A 19,877-nucleotide genomic window follows, 5' to 3' on the forward strand; every position below is an offset into this window, starting at 1 on the left:
CTTATCTGCAACTCCGCCTGCACGAAGCTCTACACACGGCTGCAGACATGAGCACCTGGAGGACACTGTCCCGGCCCAACCTCAATGCTGACATTGACTGATGATGGTCACGATCCCCATTCTATGGGGTACCGACTTTGATGATGACCAACAGACATAATACTAACTTAATTTTAAAGTATGAATCAACGTAAATATGTCTACAGTATAGATGAAAAAAAAAAAAAAAAAAACACGCACTCACGCCTTGTACTAATGTACTTCCCTTGCGGGGAAGGCAGAGGTGCATTGCTGCACCCACTTTTCGCCAGAGTGTTATGTTAGTCCCAATGTAATAGGGGGCGGGCCTATTGCCATTTTACGGGCACATCCAAGACCCGAGAACAAATATCTGTGTTTAAACAAATATCTGCCCCAGCCGGGAATCGAACCCGGGACCATCGGCTCAGTAGTCAGGGTCACTAACCACTACGCCATTCGGTCGCCAGTATAAATGCTAGACCAGATCAACTTTCCTAACCACAACCACACACTCACCCATCTTAACCGGGTCACAATCCGGCTTGCAGTTGGTGCAGTAGCACTCGACCTTCCCGAAGCTGGTGATGACGTGGCGCAGCTCCGGGTACTGGAGCATTAAGAAGCTCCAGAACTTGAGCACGAGGTGGAGATGCTCGCAGCTGCCGCCGGGCGCGTGCCACGGGTTCTCGGGCGGCGGCAGACTCGCGCTGTACCCGAGCAGACGGTGCAAGTAGCGCAGATTCTCGCTGCTAAACGGCTCCGGATCAAAATCCCCGCGAATAGACTCGTCGCTTGACGACGACCCCCCTTCGGTCAAGTCGGGAAGCGTCCCCGGGTCCAGGGTCAAACCGGTGATGATCTCGTTGTCGATGTGATCGATGTTGTCGGCCTCGCTCGAGTTGTTCTCCGGGTAGCGGTCGTTGTGGCGGATGTTGGTGTCGCAATCGTCTTCTTCGTCCGTGATCTCGCCCTCGGCCACGCTGGCGAAGGTGCGGCGCAGACACTCCTGTATCTCGCTCTCTAGAGCCGTCATCTCTTCGCCAGTGGACATGAAGTTGAAGCCGGTGGAGCCGGACGCGCCTTGCTGCGAGCGCTGGATGCTGCGGTTAAACTCGTCGTAGTCCTCGGGGGTGGCTTGAGGCGGGGAAGTGACTGGCATGCTAGTTTGCATGCGGCACGCGATCCTCCAGTTGTTGATGTCCTTGGCTTTGGGCTCGTTGTCGGGCATGTGCTGAGGGAGCAGCATCTGCGGGCCTTCCTCGACCGGGGTGGGGGTGTCGTCGAAGGACTGCGTCGGGATGGAGGCGAAGCTCGGGTAGGTGAGGCGCGGGCGGCGGCCGGGCTCGAGAACATTCTCGTAGTCGTACGACTCGAAGTCGATGTAGAAGTCGTCCCTGGCGGCGCGGACCGGGCGCGGGGCAGCCATCGTGTTCTTCAGCAGCGGCAGGTCCACGTAGGACCCCGTCGTCACGATGTACGGGTGCAGGAGCACGGATACCTTCGGAGTTAATTCAGAAAATACAAGATAGTTTCGAGTGTAAATTTGGTCAATTTGAGTGCGTCTAGCTTTTCCCCTGCGAGATCAAATTCAGTGACAACAAGTCTATACAGGGCGTTGCGTAAGTCGTATACTGACGATGACCTATGATGGTAACGTTACTTTTTTATTATGAGAAGTAAATATTTTCTCAAAAGTTGTTTACCTTAGCATACCACTTTTGCGACACCCTGCATATCATTCTGTATCACTGCAAACCCCCCCCCCCCACCAATCCATCAGTCGTTGCGTGAAAGAGCAGCCCTCACACCAGGATACATACCTGCGCACGCACATACCTGCTCAACTCGGCCGTACAGGTCAACCAGGGGGTAGACTTGCGTGAACCGGCGCGGCACGGTGGCGACTCGGCCGGCGGCGCGCCCGTCCACCTCGAGAAGCAACTCGCCCGACGGACGGAAGTGGAGAACGATGACTGATTGCTCGCGAACGTGGTTTAGAGCGAGGGCCGTGCGCGATGCGTACTGATAGAGGATACAGAGAATATTATATAGCGTGACGAATGACTGCTTATCATGGGTAACATTAGACCTACCTACTTACTTATGAACCAAAAAAAAACAAATAATAATCGGTTCAGAGGTTTTGGAGTTACGCAACCACAGACCGACACAAATTACGTTAAACGGCGGGGTCTTTTTATTTATTTATTTATATTTATTTATAGACACTTTATTGTATACACAAAACAAAGACAAAAACATGAAGACAGTTTTTCTTGGACGGTTAACAAAATACCCACCACCCGTCCGTTGTTGTTGACGATATCACACGAAGCGGCCCACACCGGGGGGCGCATGTCCACTGCGCTCGCGCCGACGGAAGTTGGCAGCGCGCCCACCGCGCCGATGCCCACGCTACCCGACCACGCCGTCGTCATCTTGTCTATGCGGCACTGCGGACAATGGGGCCGAGTTGTAGTGCTGAGGGCCTGTTGTAGGTACAGTCAGCTGCATAAGTAGCTATACACTTTAGTACCTTGTCAATCTGAAACTGCCTATCCATTCATTGAAATATTGACGGTTCGTCAGTTTAAGAACATGTGAAGAGTATAAGGATTTATGCAGCTGACCGTACGCGGTTAGGCGCGGAGCTAGTGCAGTGCGTTCACTCAAAGGTGCTCTTGGTACTATCCTAAGCCAAGCAAATTCGCGTTTACTCGCCCTTACTCGAACTCGTACTGTAAAAACTTGCACTGATAGAAAATATCATGTAAATGCAGAACGCCAGCTTAAATGTAGCGATTGGCTGCGGACGTCATGAATTTGCAGCACATATGTCGTCGCTAGACGCAAAATAAATCCCAATGAAGTACATAGGAAACCAGTAGTGAAGTTGCGACACGTTTGCTGTAACCTTTTGTCGCAGTCTATTGACACTTTAATACAATATGATTATCAATGTGAATCATTGGCGTGGCAAAATAAATAAAAAGAACGTAAAAATTACTACTATAACTTATAAGTTAATAAGGCCCAAGCATTAGGTAAATGTAGGGAAGTACAGTCATGTCGCCAGCTGCAAGCGCATTTTTTATGTTAGCAGACATAATTTGTTCAAGACTTAGTTTTGCTCGCACGTATCGCTTCACATTTTGTAAGTAGATATTGCTGCGGGCATTCTCGAATAAAACATAACGTTCGCTCGGTAGAATCATGAAATAGCGGTAAGTATAGCCACACTAAGTAAGTATATTATTTAGTATTTAAAATTTATCTCTCTATGAAAACAATCGCTATAATTTACACAATATGCGTGCTGCATAGAATTTAAAGACAAAAAGCGCAAAAAAAAAATACCGCAAGAGGAAAAATGGCGACACAAAAAATATATAATTAAAACCTTCGCTGCAAAGCAGTTCCATAATTTTAGCTCGCAAAAAATAATAATTAAATAATAAATAAAAGTCAAAGCAGTTCCATAATTTTAGCTCGCAAAAAATAATAATAAAATAATAAATAAAAGTCAAACACGAATGAAGGTGAATTCTTCGGCTTATACCATCACACCCAAATAAATCAGTACAAAAAGGCGGACATTGGATACATCATCATCATCGTCATCATCATCATCAGTACACTTACCCGGAACGTGTCCCCTCTTGCCATGGCCTGGCTCACGATGCACACGCCGCCGCTGAAGCCAGTCGTGCGCATCGCCACAGTGTCTGAAACAATGACACATACACGTAAATATTATATATTAATATAATATATTTTGTGGTACTGTTGGGGTAAAGAGACCAGACAAAAAAGAAAGTTTTAAAGATTAGGACGAGTTCAAAATAAACATTGGTAACATGCCTATATGCGCTGGGTCGAGCATTATCGCAGTTTTTGAATAGGTACTTCCATGTCACACCTAAAATCTATTGCATCAGATGTAACCTTACAATGCTATACCGTAAGTGCACTGATATTCGTTGTTACTGAATTAAAGGCCATAGACGAAAGCCTCAAAAGTATCTGTAAACTATTCTGTCAAAACGATGATTGTATAGAATCCTCTTAGCAAAGTTACAAGTAAATTGCTATAATCTCTACTCACTGGAGCTAGTAAGCTTGATGTTGTCCCCGTGCACGTAATGGAAGGTGTAGGGGCGCGGGGGGCGGGGCTCGGCCTCCGCGTCGGGGGGCGCGGGGGCGGCGCCTTCCGGGGCCTCGTCGTTTAGCGCCCCACGCAGCTGGTTGCAGATCGCTGTTTGGGGGCGGAAAAGGGGGGTTATTGGAGAAAATGAGGATAGGGAAGGGAATTTAAATAAAACACGAATTAGATGTAGATCAAAGTTTAGTATTGCTCTGTCCAGTCCTTTCTGGATAAAATCTAGCGCTTGTGCGCTTTAGACGTGCTATTATTACACTGCACACAGAGACATACATCAACACAGGTAGATATAGGTCAAAGAACACAGACCTATATGACTTAGATGCCACAAATACACTTATTTCTATTATGAAAACTGGGCATGCCGTTTGTATAGGAATTATTATTTTTGACACTCAGAATGACAGCTGGACGGAGCTAAATGTATGAACCATGTTGAATGTATGAATAATGTTGATCGTATGATCAACCTTTTGACACGCGCAGTACGTACACTTCTGGAATCTAGTCATATGGTATGTGTCACAGAGTATACAGTAGTTGTGCTAGTACTCACGTTTCGGCTGCGACAGGTAGGTGCTGACGTTCAGTAGACGAGACACTGCCTGCACTCGTGATACCACGCCGTGCATCTCGATGCACACGTACACTTTCTGCGAATTGAAAAACAAATGAATTGAATTATAGTAAGTACAGTAAGGGGCAGAAAAACCGAAAACCGAACCGAAAACCTGACCCCTCTCAGAAGCTGTTACTATGGGAGGGGGGAGGGGGGTCAGGTTTCTCTGCAAATGACCGTACACTTTCTGCGAAAAAAAACAATTGAATGACATTATAGTACATTGTGATACATAGGCGGATTGGAGTTGGTAATAAATGCGCCGAAATATACCGAACGATCAGAACAATAATGGCCTACGCATGGCAATGAATTTTATTTTTTACTAATGGATATTCATAGGTAATGTTACAGAAATACGACATAAATTTCTATGCTTTAAAATGATGCCGTGGCACTGTAAAATTCAAATGCCATGTTAGCCCAGAGATTGTTACAACGAGCGTTTCCCCCAAAAAATTCTACAAAACGTTCGTCGCGCGAAACATTCTAACGGCTAACAGTTCATGGGTCAATCGACTATCTATCTGAATAAACAAAAGCAACGTGTCCAAAAGCCACTCACATCAGGAACCTTCTCGAACGCTCGGTCCATCAGCTCCGAATTATAGTAGACCAGCACCTTATCCTTGCTGACCTTCTTCAAGCCGAGGCGGTCCCCGGGCTTCAGCCAGTAGAAGGAGGGGGTCACGGAGCGAGCGCCGTGTTCGCGCGAGTTGGGCTTGGTGGTCTTCATTACGTTGCCTGGAGAGGGGAGTGAAGGTAGAATGTGGGGTGGTTTCAGTGACGTGGCCAGGTAAATGAGGGATACTGAGCAATTAAAGAGAAATGGAGAAGTAAGGATAAAACTTTATGGTGAAACAGCTGTTACTTTCCGGTATCGAAGTATATCCACAAAAGTTTATAAGTATGAGAGTGCATTGACCTGCGCATGGGCCGGCATACATGATGACCTCACTGATAAATTTTCTCCCTGTATAGTTTAGAAGTTATATACAATCAATGACAATACAAGACCTATTATTACCCATACGTTGTTATGAAATACAAGTGGTTTTGCGTTATAAAATTATGGTGTCGTAGATTTGTTAGAACACATAAGGCTGAACCCCATACAGTCTAATGGTTAACAGTTACAGTGATACCGTACCATCAATGTACGAAGTGAAGTGAGGCATCTTGCTGAGACTGCTCGGCAGCTGTCGGTTGATGTGAGCATTCAGTATGTTCACGTCAGTCACGCCCAGACGGAGGTTGCCCATGTACTTGTTGCTGCACTCCAGGATCTTGAGCTGAAACAAATGCAGGCGTCAAGGCGTGGCCGAAGGTAGCCGGGCGCTGTGATTGGTTGTTGGCCTCGGTATGCGTCCAATCATAAAGTATGAAGAGGATGCAATCGCACACGCCGTGTTTTTATTGGGTCATGAGCCACGAAACTCACGACTTAGCAGCATAGACGGTTGTTGCGATAGCAATAGCAACTTTGCTTAGGTATGCATAATAACTTTGGGGAAGGTCGATTTATGACACAATCATCGTGTCGAGACTTTCTTTACTCCCGCGCTAACAAGAAAAAGGCCAAACAACATCCATGTAACTAACCTCAGACGGCCAAATGGCGTAGTGGTTAGTGACCCTGACTACTGAGCCGAAGGTCCCGGGTTCGATTCCCGGCTGGGTAGATATTTGTTTAAACACAGATATTTGTTCTCGGGTATTGGATGTGCCCGTAAAATGGCAATAGGCCCGCCACCTATTACATTGGGACTAACATAAACACTGGCGAAAAGTGGGTGCAGCAATGCACCTCTGCCTACCCCGCAACGGAGTACTTACATTAGTACAAGGTGTGAGTGTTTATAATAATAAATAAAAAACTAACCTCAAAAGTCTCATTGAGCACCAGATGGCCGGCGCTGAAGGCGATGGTGGCGGGAAGGTCGGAGGTCTTGCGCCGCGCCAGCGTGTACTGATGAGATAGCAGGACGTTCTCGCCGCAATACTCCGAGAAGCTGAAAATGTACCTACGTTTTATCATTATTACTGGACTTCTAGTTTACTGGTTGGAGCTAGGGGTATATAGAATGGGTGATTTGGATTTTGGTTCATGATGTGTAATTAGATTTTGCTGGTAGGAGATGATATGAATGATCCAGAATGGAGGTTATTAATAGGTAAACATAGCGACGTAGTCGGTCTTTAAATTCAAAACAATGTTATGTTTTAATATTCACAGGGTTTATAAACAGACACACTTGGGATCATGACAAATAAATGGTAAATGATTTTACAAAGTATACAAAACTATCTTACTTATAATTATAACGTAAAACTTATATTAAAACATACTTACACTGATACACAGTTACACAATATCATGCGTTACATATAGAGCTCCCTTTTTCTGAGGTGGTCGAGCGATACACTTATAATAGTTATAATACATACTTATTAAATATATTAGACATTGAGGCAAATTATGAGAATAAAATAAACATTTTTGTAAGAAAACAATATCATTATCCAGAAAAAAATGTTTTAGATTTTATACATATATGAACTATAAATATCCACATTAACAGAGTAAAAATAAACTTATCATTATCATTGTACATCAATACAAAACCATAAAGCCACAAACATCCATCATCAAGTGGGGGTTACCAATATGGCGGCGGCGGCGACACGTTGTACGCGCGGGGGTTGTTCACGACGGTGTTGTCAGAGTTGGCACCGCCAGAGAAACCGGACCGGCGCTCCGGCTTCGGCACGATCGATACCTGATGGGGTTAGATGGATCAACATCATCATCAGGTACTGGGGTCCCAAATCAGGGACATAGGGCTCGAAGTGTAGATTTCCACTCTGACCGGTCCTGTTCCACGCTTTCGACTTCGGATTAGATGGATAGAGAACCTTATTTGTCTACCAAGAAGTAGGTAACTAACAATTTTACATGACAACCTAATTAGGCTCTATAGCGATCGCTTCCAGAAAACCTTTGGATTAGTTTGATGTTGTAACTCATGCGGGTAATGAAATTAATGGTGTGAAAATGGCGGTAGAAGAAATGGGAGTAGTTGGGAGCTTACGTTATGAAAGACTAGCTAAAGGATGCAACATGATTGAAAAGCCTATCCTTTTGTATTTGACACAATAATCCGTAAAAATCCTGTTTTGTTACAAAAGTTTTACCCCTAATCTGAACTCTTCGAAACTGTAGCATATGATTACCTGAGCACACTGGCCATACAGATCGACAACAGCATACAGTTGCGTGTTGGTGACGTACCACGCCTTGCCCTGGTCCATGCCGTTGAGGTAGTAGTGCAGGCTCTTGTCCGAGTGCCACATTATACCTGGAATGGAGACTTGTGTGAAAACTGTTGTTATAAATACTACCACTGTCATCGTCATCACATGCTCCCTGCTGAGGCACAGGTCTCCTGGAAGGTGGTGTTTTAGGCCTAGATATCACTGTAGATAAGCATTAAACTGATCCAAAATATGCATTTCAGGGGTTGGGTGAAGTTTTTCAGTCTGACCAATCGGTAACTTGGGTTCATTTTCCTGGAGCATTTCCAGCGTACCACATCAGGAATGAGGTAAACAAGTAAAGAGTAGGAGAATTACATAGCTCTCAAGTCTGTAAGCTGAAATGACAGTGGGCCCGCCATATAAGCCGAAGAACCGATGAAGTAGGCGTAGATTGCGACGCTTCCACGCTGGTAAAGAGACCTATGTGCGAAACAGCGGAGGCTTAATAAGGTACACTCACCGACTTTATTCCCAACTTTCAAATGGTCCAAGTTCAACGGGTAGGTGCTCCTGACACACTCCCCGTCTTTGAGCACGGCGGTCCCGCTTAGGATGTACGTGTCCCAGTTGAGGTCGGTGGCGGTGTTGGCTAAAGCACCGACGCCGCCGTTGGCTTCCATGTCGTCTGGCTTCATTGCTGTCACGCCTGGTAGGGGGTTGGATGTGTGAATGAATTATTATGGAAAATAGTGTACTGTTTTTTTCAGTGTAATCAAATCACGGTTTGGCGTTTGAATTTGAATGTTATGTGCTCAGATCAATTTACGTAGGTCGATCAATGGGACGTAACATTTTAGGCCTCTTTAGAGAAGGAATTACGGCTTTCGACCATATGCGCAAGCGCAGACGGCCGCCAACTCTCGTTAAAGTTACATTTGCTCAAACCTTTTTACACCAGTGCGGGATCTAAATATAGTGGCTATGTTTAACAGGATTTTAGAAGGCGTAGAGCTAAAACCTATAAAAAAACAACTCCGGTTACTCTAGGCTACATACCTAACTCCAGCCCGCCGCACCAGGCGTCCACTAGTTTGTCGATGCGTACTTCGAACAGCTCACCCTCGCGTAGAGGTCGAGAACTACACAAAAAAATGATAATTTATTATGTTTAGTAAACATAGCGTGGGACACCCTCCGGCCCGCTGTACCAACAAGGGACCATTATAATCGTTGTTTTATTCTACAAATTAATATTTTAGGTCAGAATAGTAAGGATAATCATAATAATACATCTAATGTTAATTAATAAAGTAGCAGATATAGGTATACCTGAATACGATGGCGTCGCAGAACTCAGTATGAGTAGAAGCTCGGTTGGCCGTCAGACGGTTGCTCGACAGACGCGCGTTACGGCCTTGCACGCGGTGGAAACACATCTCACTGGAGAATAACATAAAAATTTTACACGTGACCACCAACACACTGGGCGTAAATATACCTTGATTTTTCCGAAGATGATATAAGTTATAGTATTTCTTATAACTAAATTATTTGCTACGCTCATTTGCCTGATCGTGTCTTTCATAATCCTTTTTTTTTAACATTTAGTACTCAAGCGGTCTAGCAATAAGTGTGAAATGTCCAACTCACGGGAACACGGCTCTGTCTACAGTGGTCGGCGTTTCGGGCGTGTAGCACGGCGGCGGGGCGAGGAACTCGACCAGCGTAGCTTGAGCCACGCGCCCGTACAGATCTGACGACAGAAACAACGGACTCACTTACACTGGCACTGAATGGGGTATTAGGCGAAAATGGATCGAAAACTGAATTTTGAACTGCTATACTATTCTCTTCTCTGTGGGGGTGTAAGTACCTGCACCTGGCTCTAACCAGTGGATCCTTTGTGCATATCCCCAAGGTCTAAACTGCCTTCTTAAGCTTGGACCATTTCCCACCACGCTGGTCCACTGCGGGTTGTTGGGTTCACATATTTAGATGTGCTAAATCTAGATATGCAGGTTTCCTCACAATGTTTTCCTTCACTGTAAGAGTGATGGTATACAATGCAATTAAATTCAAAGAACTCATTGGTACATGTCAGCGCCGAGATTCGAACCCGCATCTTTCTCTTCTTTCATTCTTACTCGACTGAGCTACCACCGCTACACTACTAATTACATAATTGATTTAGTCCTAAACTACAGAAAAAGCCTTACCTATCTCGATATTTTTTGTGATGATGACGATCGACGTAAAGTTATATCGGAATTCAGCAGTGTCGGACTTAGAACTTCTCGTGTAACAGTTCGTAGAAATTCAGTTTTTGACCCAAATTGTGGATTATTGCTACTATGTTCTCCACTTACTTGTGAAAGTCCTGGCCATATGGGAATCTACAGTGACTTCTTATTTGTTATTTACAGTGTATGTATGAATTTTAAAGATAAGCAGCGTTTTTATTTAACAGGTTTTACTATGATGGTACGGGAGTTGGATGGGTTCTATTTCAGGCATAGGATAATTGTATTGTTAGTAGTGATAATTCAAGCTTACTGCTGCTAGAGGTTTTTATTCGTGCACTAAATTGTTACACTAACATAACGCAAAAATTTATGTAGGTACATTCCCTACAGGTGACTCCTCTACGCCCTAAGGAAGCGAATACAGCATTCTTAATCTACAGCGGGGTTACAGGTGAATGAAACTCAATCACAAGCACATTTCTGTATTTACATATACAATTTAAAAAGTCATTCTTCCCAGCAAGCTTCTAGCGTCTTGAGGACATTTCAATTCGTACCTATAACACCGAAGACGTGTTCGGGAATGTTGAACGCGGCCGGACCCTGATCGACCCCGTTCACGAAAAAGTGTAGGATGCCGATGTCTTTGCGCATCACACCGACGGTATCACCTTCCTGGTGGGGAGGAAATGTTAGAAATTTAGAAAGACATGTCAGAATGAATGATGGAAGTAAAAATAATCAAAGCTATAAAAATGTGTGGACTCAGGTTTGGATTCAAAGCCAACGGGGCTGGATGAGGCAATTCCTGTCTCTAGACTTATTTAGGGTCCGGTCAGACACTGGACCCGACATAACGCAAAGCGTCGAGCTTGACGCATCATATGGAACTTCATATATTTTAAACACCTAGCGGCAGCTGACGTAGCGTTGCTGTCACGTCACCGTCACGCCCACTAACCAAACCTTAAAGAAGTCTAGGAACATCAATTCCCTTATCCAACAGCGCTTGGTCTTTCAACGAATGGGAAAGAGGAAGGGTACGCCACTTACCACAAGTTTGTTGAGATTCCGGACGTATTGTGGCATGATGATTACTCCGTCTCTGATCACATCTTCGCCGGTCATTACCCAAGTGCCCGACCTGTATACATGCATTCAGTGTTAGTGTAACGGCCATCGTGTTAAGAGACAGCAATAAGTACAAAATGATATCGTTTCGTCTTAAGCTCCGTACAGACCGGCGAAACGAACGCCAACGAACGGCTTCGTTGACCTTCGTTGCTGCAATCTTCCCTGTATTATGTATGATAATTATCCATCGTTGGGCGTTCGTTGGGCCGGTCTGTACGCAGCTTTAGATACAGCAGTATACTCACTTAGCATTGCTCATTTTGAATGGGAACTGTATCTCGTTGCATGTGTGCTGCGTGACTCCAATCTCGATGCTTCCTGCCCACTTGGGGATGATGACGTCGAGTCGCACTTGGAACAACTCGTTGGTCTTCAGGGTCCGGTTGGTCATCACTATCCCATTGTTGAAGTATTCGTGACAACTGGAAATTGCACTTTAACGCGTCAACATTAGATTGCGATTCTCACTGGCACACTGCACTACAATGGGATATGACCGCGCACTATTGAGGGGTGGCTTTCCGTCGGTGTGATTAGATGTGACTTAAGTTTACTTATATAGAACTAAACAGGTCGATAGAATGGTATAACAATAATAATTAATTAATATAAGCTATTGAAGCAAGGAACATTGACTAAAATTATTAATTGAGCAAATCCACAAAAGCCAATTGGACGTAACTAAACAGATAGGACTCAATTCGTAAAGTTGCAATATTTAAGGTTTAAATGTATAAAGATACAAATTAAGGAAATCGTGTAACAAGTCATTACTCTTCAGGATGATTAAAATATTATTTTTTATAAAAATTCACAGCAAATACATTATCTTTACAGTTAGTATAGTGTTCTAAAAACACTATGGGTAGATATAAAAATACATGTCAAAAAAATTACAAACATCTTATTTCAGTTTTCATTACTTAATAAAGTATGTCAGACAAAATATATTCACAGGAGTAGATTAAATTATTTTTGTACAGTAATGATTTATTATTGAATATTATTTCGTATAATTTCGAAATGGTATTTAAGTCACATACCTAATTACCGAAAAATATAAATATTCACCTCATATTTCACATATTTTCAGTTGCACTTATAAGGCTAGGTATTTTATTTCTTATAAAAAGCTACTAAACATAACTATGTAAATTGTGTACTCTCTGTTTAACACCTCCAATTATAAACACCATTTGGAAACAAGGTTTTGTATTTATGTAGCTATTCACTTATTCAACAGTATCTCGTAATTTTAAACCGATAAATACAAACACATGGTTCTGTATCAGACAAGGTTAACTCTGCAACGGGTAAAATTATATTAGCTTTTATCTTTAACTGTATTAATGAAGAATAATACGTAAGTCACAGTTACTAAAAATAATAATTATAATTTTATAATGATTAATTGATTATGTTGCAAAGTAAGCGTCATCCGACACTATGTCTAAGTCCTTCTTCATATTGATATCGCAAGCGCGGTCACACAATATCAAAAAATACAAAGTGATATGAAAGCGTTCACGTCGAAACTCACACGCCCGCTACCGAGCGAGTTCAATATGAACAAAGCACTATTGGCCGTACTGAGAGTCTCTTAATCATTATTTTAATAGTCAATAATCAGGCAGATGCATTAAAAAATAAACTTAAGCTAATGAATGATTAAGCGCCTCAGAGTACAGTAGTATATCTAACAGTAAAAAGATATATTCGGGATAGATACTCACTTAGGCCTATGAGCAGTCTTACCATCGTTAATAACAACAACATTCGAATCACGCAGCGTATGAAACAAGAGAGTATCCTCGTCCAGTGTAGGACGTAAGATGGCTGCAACAAACACAGTTCCAGTCAAGAACAAGCGCGACTGCGTTCACATTCGCAGTGCAATGTTCATAAAAAAGAATAGAAGAAAGAAAACACATCAATTTAATCGAAAATTGGCAGAAGAGAATAATTATTATTACTGTCCAGTGTCCACCTATGATAAATATGATATTATACACACATATCAACAAACATATAATTCGACGACATGACTGTATTGACTGTATTCCACGTAAAGTATTATTTGATAAACACATGACATGAATTAGTAAGTAGGAACACTAGGAACACATAAAAATAACAAATGAGACAACATCCACTTTGAAAAGATAGTTTATCAGGAGAAATAGGATTAGAAGAAGGTCAAGAAACTTGACTTACCAAGACCATAAACCCAAATATTTGTTCATGAATATTTAGTACTTCACTACATTTTTTTCTTTGGTTTTCAACATATTCGTTTCGTGAAATTTTAGCCACTTTCCTTCAAATGCATAGAGTATTCGAAGGAAAGTGGTACCTATGAATACCTAATGTACTCGATTGATTTTATTTAAAGTAGGTATATAAGGGCGCGATAGTTTGAAAGCAGTCGAACCTAATAGGTAGGTACCATTGTTTTCCTATAGAAACCGTTGTACTGAAATATTGTCTCATAAAACGCCGAGCTGACAGTTGTTGATGTGATATTTCGGGTTTTAATTCTCGCTGAACCAAATAACTATTTCAATACAGATATGTTTTAATCTTAAATGTTTGTATCTCTTTGTTTTGGAGGAAACCCATATCCACAAGTATATACAGGTCAGGTCATCAATGATCATTCCTCATCATCACCAGTAGTTCCTTCAACATTCTGCGCAAGCATGAAATCGACTATATTCCTTGAACGTGGAACATTCATTAGACATCTCTAAGCCCTGTTTCGGAGGGGCTTGCTGGATCTCTCTCTCTCAGCCTTCCGTAGTCCACTGTTGGACATAGGCCTCTCCTAACGATCGCCACCCCAAACGGTCAGAAGATTACCCGCCATCTGCATCCAGCGGCTTCCCGCTACCTTCCGCAGATCATCAGACCAACGGGTTGGGGGGCGACCGACACGCCGTTTGCCGACACGGGGTCTCCACTCCAGAACCTTTCTACTGGATCAGCTAGTGACGATTTTGAAACTTGGCATAAATACAAATTAAAGACCCTATGGTCTGTTTTTTTAATCTTAGATACTAAATTGACAGATTCCGAACAGTTCTTGAACTTATCGGTCTATTGGCTACTGTCAATTTAGTATCAGAGATTTAATACTGACATAAGCGTATGTGGGGGTGTGTGGTGTACTCACGGGGTGAGTCTTCAGACTCGGCGCCACTGTAGAGGGCAGGCGACGGCAGCTGTGGCGAGGGCTCCGCGCGGCGTCGGCGTCGGTACACGTTGGTGTCCGGCGCCTCGCAAGCATCCACTATCGTCACCTACACAACCAATTACTTATAAGTGATGATGTCCTCCGGCCGATGCGGCAACGGAAACTGCTGCTGGTTAGGGTTGCGCTAGAACGCCTCGACCGAAAAACACCTGGTGAAAAATACAACTGGGCACCTTCGCTCATGTCGCGAATCTCAAGAGACTTGTGTCTCATGCGCGGATTCTACGAGTCTCTTATGAGTAGCGGCCACACGTACCTATACTACCTATGCTGCTAGATTCGCACACGACGTACATAGGTTGTTAAGTCACTTTATTACAGAGAATAACGCAATCGTTCCGAGGCCAAAACCAAACTAAGGGTGCTTGAAAGAGGCATAATATAAATGACGAGTTCCATATCCACTGTCCTTTGTCAGTGACCGATTGGCTAATCCTTTCACCACAGTAACAAACCTTAGACCAAATCTACTGTAGCCACCCACACGCTAAGAAGAATCCCTAATCTATTAATTCAATGGTTTAAAATCACAATAGCATTGTATAAAAAACTCACCATATGTACGTGTATTTGAAGCAGTGATGAATTACAAATAGTACAATGTGTGTGAGTTGCTGAACCATGTCTAGGCGCATTTTGAAACGGTGTTGTTGCGCGATGCGTGTGTAGTGTGTTATAGTTGCAAAGTAGCTATAATAATGTGTAGTCAAGAGTAAAAACTGTATAAATGTAACTACAATAGGTAAATAAAATTTAAATTTCATTTCAGTTAACCGTATTTTTTGTAAATTCATATTTGTATCCGCACTTTGAGCTCCCTGGACCCTAAGCAGTCAGTAGCGACAGACCACAAATCTGCCTGACTGATCCTGTCACCACGGTGACAAAATAGTCCACCTGAAAATTACCAACACGCTAAGAAAAGGACAGATAACAATCATAACAGTCACAACACAACTGACCTTGACAGTCATGCCGTACAGGTCGATGACCCCCCACACGGTGGGCTCCACCTTGTCCGTGGCCACGCCCTGGTCCACGCCATTGATGTAGTAGTGCAGCTTGCCGTTCCGCCGCTTCATCATGCCCACTGTGTCACCCTCCTGGCAACGTTAAAAATGTGTTAGCAGCGGTCTTCAATTAGTGTTCCGTAGAGATTCTGTTCAAGAATACTGAAATTAAGAACTTGTTGAGTAGATTCAACACCTAATATAGGGTTCCGCCAAAAATCGGCAAAAAGGGATCCGTAGAGATAACTGCTCGGTAACCGCTGAGTTATTTTATGGTGGGATTTTATTCCGGATTTCACTGTCATATACATGGTGAAAGTAGCTCAGTTGGTCGGATACATTTGCTAAGCTAAATACCTACATAGTGCTGTGACGCTCTTTAAGGTACCTAATGTTTTTTTTAAAGAAATAAATATGTTTATAATATTATATTGATGACGTTGAACACTCGCTAGAAAATCCGACATGGCGAAAAAGTCAACCTCTTTCTTTCATACCCTCCTACACTCCTTACCCTGAGTTCATCCAGGTTGAAGTTCCCATACTCCATGCAAGTGCCCTGTCCGTTGACGAGCACCTTGCAGCCGGACATCATGATGGTGCCCGAGTCCATGTTGGTCATCGTCGACGGGAACCGTATGGTCGCCGGGCTGTGGGTGGTGACCCCGACCTGATAGGATGACGGGAGAGTAAGAGAAGAGAGTTCCATTTGGAACAAGGACTTAAGTGAAATAAGCGATTGTGGGGTTTTTATAAACGGAACAAGATATAAATGATTGGACATGTAGTACATAATAATGATCTTATTATAATCCAGGGAAGGCTGCGTTTTGAATTCTGGAATTTCAACAAAAATCGCTTGCGGGTATTGACGGGAAAAGCTATTCAAAGTTGCAAAACAAAACCTAAGTTATAAAGTTTCATAAAAAGCACAAAAACCAGCTTCAAGTTAAGACGCACTTTGCAAATCTCCAATTTAACGAATTACAAAACCTCGAAGCTCAACGCAATAAAACTTGAAACCTTCGTCATAGGGCCAACAAACACCTATAATTAGCAACCCTGTATGAAACACGTTACTGGCTTTATTATGTGTATTTACTAATACGGTAGATCGAGGTCTGACAACTGGCTAATCATCTCAGCATGAAACGCTAAGTTCTAACTAGAAGGCTTCCATATTTTGCACTTTATGCTATCAATTTAACGTCCAAAACCAACAAACTATTTCAATATTTCTAACAGTCACAGGGTTCAGTACTAACCTCGATACTACCGCTCCATTTGTCAACGAGCTTGTCGATGCGTATCTCGAACAGCTCCTCCTCATTCAGCGGACGATGAGTCATCACCACGCCGTTGTTGTAGTCGTCCAGAGGTCTGGATCTCTCCGCTGATCTGTTAGGGATGGTAATATCAGTGCGGTAGAGGCTATGTTTGAATATCTGGTACGTTAATTGTGGATACTGCAGGCGTATAATTGAGCATTGATGTGTCAAGTCTTTTGTCGTAGGCGATGACTGCTATTATATTGTTAAAGTACTAGTACTTAGTTCGTATCTGGTTGATAAAACTGTTAGTAAATAAAATAAATTATGCTTACTTATTATTGTTGGACAGTTTGACTAGAATCCCACACCTTGTGTGAAAACGTAAGCGATCGAGAGGCACTGTAAGAAAATTACGCAATATTACTTAAAACCCAGAGGCAATCATAAAAACCGATGTCAATGTGCCAAAAATATTCAATTTGATTCAATTTATTTAAAAGAACAGATCAAGATTTAAGTATTAAAACAACAAAACCATTTTGTAGGTTATGGTGCCTACCTTCCTATGGTATAATAGTTACCCAGAGCACAAGCGGCATCAGATGTCATAGGTACGTAGACGTCATTGGATCCCTTGGATGAAGACGGGAGCGGGAGGGCGGCCTGCGTCACGGTGGAGTCCAGGGCAGCATGAGTAGACTTTACATGAAATCATGTTTTACAACCATTAAATGTGTAATCATGATCGCATGTTTTACATTCGAGTAGAAATTCGCAGTTAGCTCTTGCAGCAATATGAAAGATTTTCTGTAGAAAGACTATGTGTGTGTAGGAAGACTCATTATTTTTATTAAAGAAAAAAAATAGATAGAAAGGAAACAGACAGTTTTTTTTCAACTTTTCACGTCCTAAAGTGTTTTTCCTGCAGAGCATTGGAGGGTGAGTAAGTCCAAGACAGCATGTGTCATGATCGTACATTTTACATTGAAGGACTAAACAGAGTAAATAAGAGCGTAGCAAATTGGCTTTACTGTACTGTAATTTGCCATGTTGAAGCTGAAGCGCCCTAAAGGCCTCTACAGATAGGAATATAGTAAGACTGTAGACGGCAAAATGAATAATTTAGATTTTATAAAAATAAAACATTGAACAAGTAAATTTTCCGTTAGGACCAATAACTCGTCGTCACGAAGATTCTCGCAGTGTCTTCCGCGGACTCCACTAAGTTACTGTGTTAAAAATAAAATTAGTGTATCACGAATAGACCCAATAAAAATGTGTAAGTTACTCTTTCACGCAAAAACCAATAAATTAACAATGAATTCCTTCAAAACAGTTGCACACCTTAAACATCAGAGTCATAAATAAGATACTCCAACAAATAGCCTTCTTCGTACGAAGCAACGCATACTACACATGATCTAACGTCATGTTTTATACGATTTTCAAAAAGCATTAGGGCAAATGAGGGTAAACAATTAAATGACCTTCGTCGAAGCAGACCATTCCTAGATCTTCCTAACACACAGAAAAAAATACACCGGGAGATAAAGAAACAATCTCAAAATGGCGGATGGACTCTCTCTATCTCGTCTTGATAATAATGCCATCATACTCCCACTTAAGCAACGTCCGCGACTTTCATAGTTGTCTCTTTGTCTGCGGTGTTATTATACAGTCTTACTACGACTAGCTGCCGCTACACGGGTATCGACGTAGATAAATGTAACTATATCGCGATTCGCCACAAATACGGCGTTACGACTGTTGGAACACACATTAAACGATTTCATCGACGTTGATAACCACCCCGTGTAGCGGCCGCAACTTAACCCACTATCGAAAAGCAGTACTATCGCTAGGTATACATACAGCTTCGTCCATGCTGCCCTCCATGATGGGGACCATGGCGGTGTTAGACGTGCCGGAGCCGGAGGTTCCTTCGCGGGCGTTCATGATGGTGACCTGAACGCATTGACCATACAGGTCGATGACCGCGAACACGCGGGGAGGGAGCTCCCGAGCCGCTATGCCCAGGCAGTGCCCATTCACAAAGAACATTAACTCCCCCTGAAAGTGTATGCGAGTGTTAATAGACGGTCCACACCAACGATCCGATAGGACACGGAAAGGAGTATTGTATCTCAAATTCCTAGCCGTGTCCGGATCGCGTTGGATCGTCTGGTGTTGACCAGTCTAATCACTAGCTGCCTTACCACCACCGATACGTTAGCAAACAATGATGCAGCATCATCGCTTCTGCCCACCATGTTAAGCATCCATAGAAATTATGTTACATATCAAATTGTTGATTGCCAATGTGCGTCAGCAGGACCTTATTGATGCCCCTGGCGCTGGGAAACTTAGCGATCGTCAAGCGATAATAAAGTGTGTTTATTTAACAAATAGCATAAACGCATATCCTTGGACTGAACGGATGATGAGAACATAACAGAACTCTCGTCTAGCCAAGCCTCTCCTGAAGGGCTAATGACATAAAAGGCAGAATATACAGTGTACACCCGTCTGTTTCCTAAGTCTGCTAAAGGTTCATCGACTTACCTTGCTAGATTTGATAACTCCCAGGGTGTCACCTTCACGTAGAGAATCAAGCTCTGGACCGTAGTGGTTGGTCAGAGTCACGCCGTCTTTCAGTATGGAATTGCCCGATAGAATCTGAAATTTAGAACTACTACAGTGCCGGCCTATGTCCACCAGTGGACAATCGATGGCAGATGATTGATAGTGAAGTCTCATAGATGTCAGGTCACTCCCTCCCGGTAAGAAAGAAGTTTAGGTTAACATATAAAAGACCTGGACCTGCAGAGTGAAATTTGACTGAGCAAGTGTTGCAAGATATTTGTGGCGAAAGGGCACTGGTTGCCTATTGAGGCAGTTTTTCATCT

At 42.9% G+C, this 19,877-nt stretch overlaps 1 protein-coding gene across 1 annotated transcript in view; it reads right to left on the reverse strand.

Moving 5' to 3' along the window:
- LOC105397241 (neuralized-like protein 4) overlaps positions 1-19,877 on the reverse strand; it is a 30,010-nt gene that overhangs the window by 1,790 nt on the left and 8,343 nt on the right. Inside the window, exons 3-29 of the mRNA XM_038121999.2 lie at positions 19,534-19,647; positions 18,844-19,041; positions 17,553-17,670; positions 17,304-17,370; positions 16,966-17,098; positions 16,215-16,370; positions 15,653-15,793; positions 14,610-14,736; positions 13,171-13,273; positions 11,683-11,859; positions 11,357-11,447; positions 10,861-10,978; positions 9,711-9,813; positions 9,390-9,500; positions 9,117-9,199; positions 8,581-8,766; positions 8,037-8,161; positions 7,467-7,582; positions 6,685-6,826; positions 5,953-6,094; positions 5,368-5,546; positions 4,740-4,836; positions 4,127-4,276; positions 3,664-3,746; positions 2,322-2,474; positions 1,858-2,043; positions 538-1,519 (exon numbers count right to left, since the gene is read on the reverse strand). Coding sequence (XP_037977927.2) covers positions 538-1,519; positions 1,858-2,043; positions 2,322-2,474; positions 3,664-3,746; positions 4,127-4,276; positions 4,740-4,836; positions 5,368-5,546; positions 5,953-6,094; positions 6,685-6,826; positions 7,467-7,582; positions 8,037-8,161; positions 8,581-8,766; positions 9,117-9,199; positions 9,390-9,500; positions 9,711-9,813; positions 10,861-10,978; positions 11,357-11,447; positions 11,683-11,859; positions 13,171-13,273; positions 14,610-14,736; positions 15,653-15,793; positions 16,215-16,370; positions 16,966-17,098; positions 17,304-17,370; positions 17,553-17,670; positions 18,844-19,041; positions 19,534-19,647 — 4,381 coding nt within the window. The remainder of the gene's footprint in view (positions 1-537; positions 1,520-1,857; positions 2,044-2,321; positions 2,475-3,663; positions 3,747-4,126; positions 4,277-4,739; positions 4,837-5,367; positions 5,547-5,952; positions 6,095-6,684; positions 6,827-7,466; positions 7,583-8,036; positions 8,162-8,580; positions 8,767-9,116; positions 9,200-9,389; positions 9,501-9,710; positions 9,814-10,860; positions 10,979-11,356; positions 11,448-11,682; positions 11,860-13,170; positions 13,274-14,609; positions 14,737-15,652; positions 15,794-16,214; positions 16,371-16,965; positions 17,099-17,303; positions 17,371-17,552; positions 17,671-18,843; positions 19,042-19,533; positions 19,648-19,877) is intronic.

The sequence above is a fragment of the Plutella xylostella genome, chromosome Z, assembly GCF_932276165.1.
Source record: "Plutella xylostella chromosome Z, ilPluXylo3.1, whole genome shotgun sequence".
NCBI lineage: Eukaryota > Metazoa > Arthropoda > Insecta > Lepidoptera > Plutellidae > Plutella > Plutella xylostella.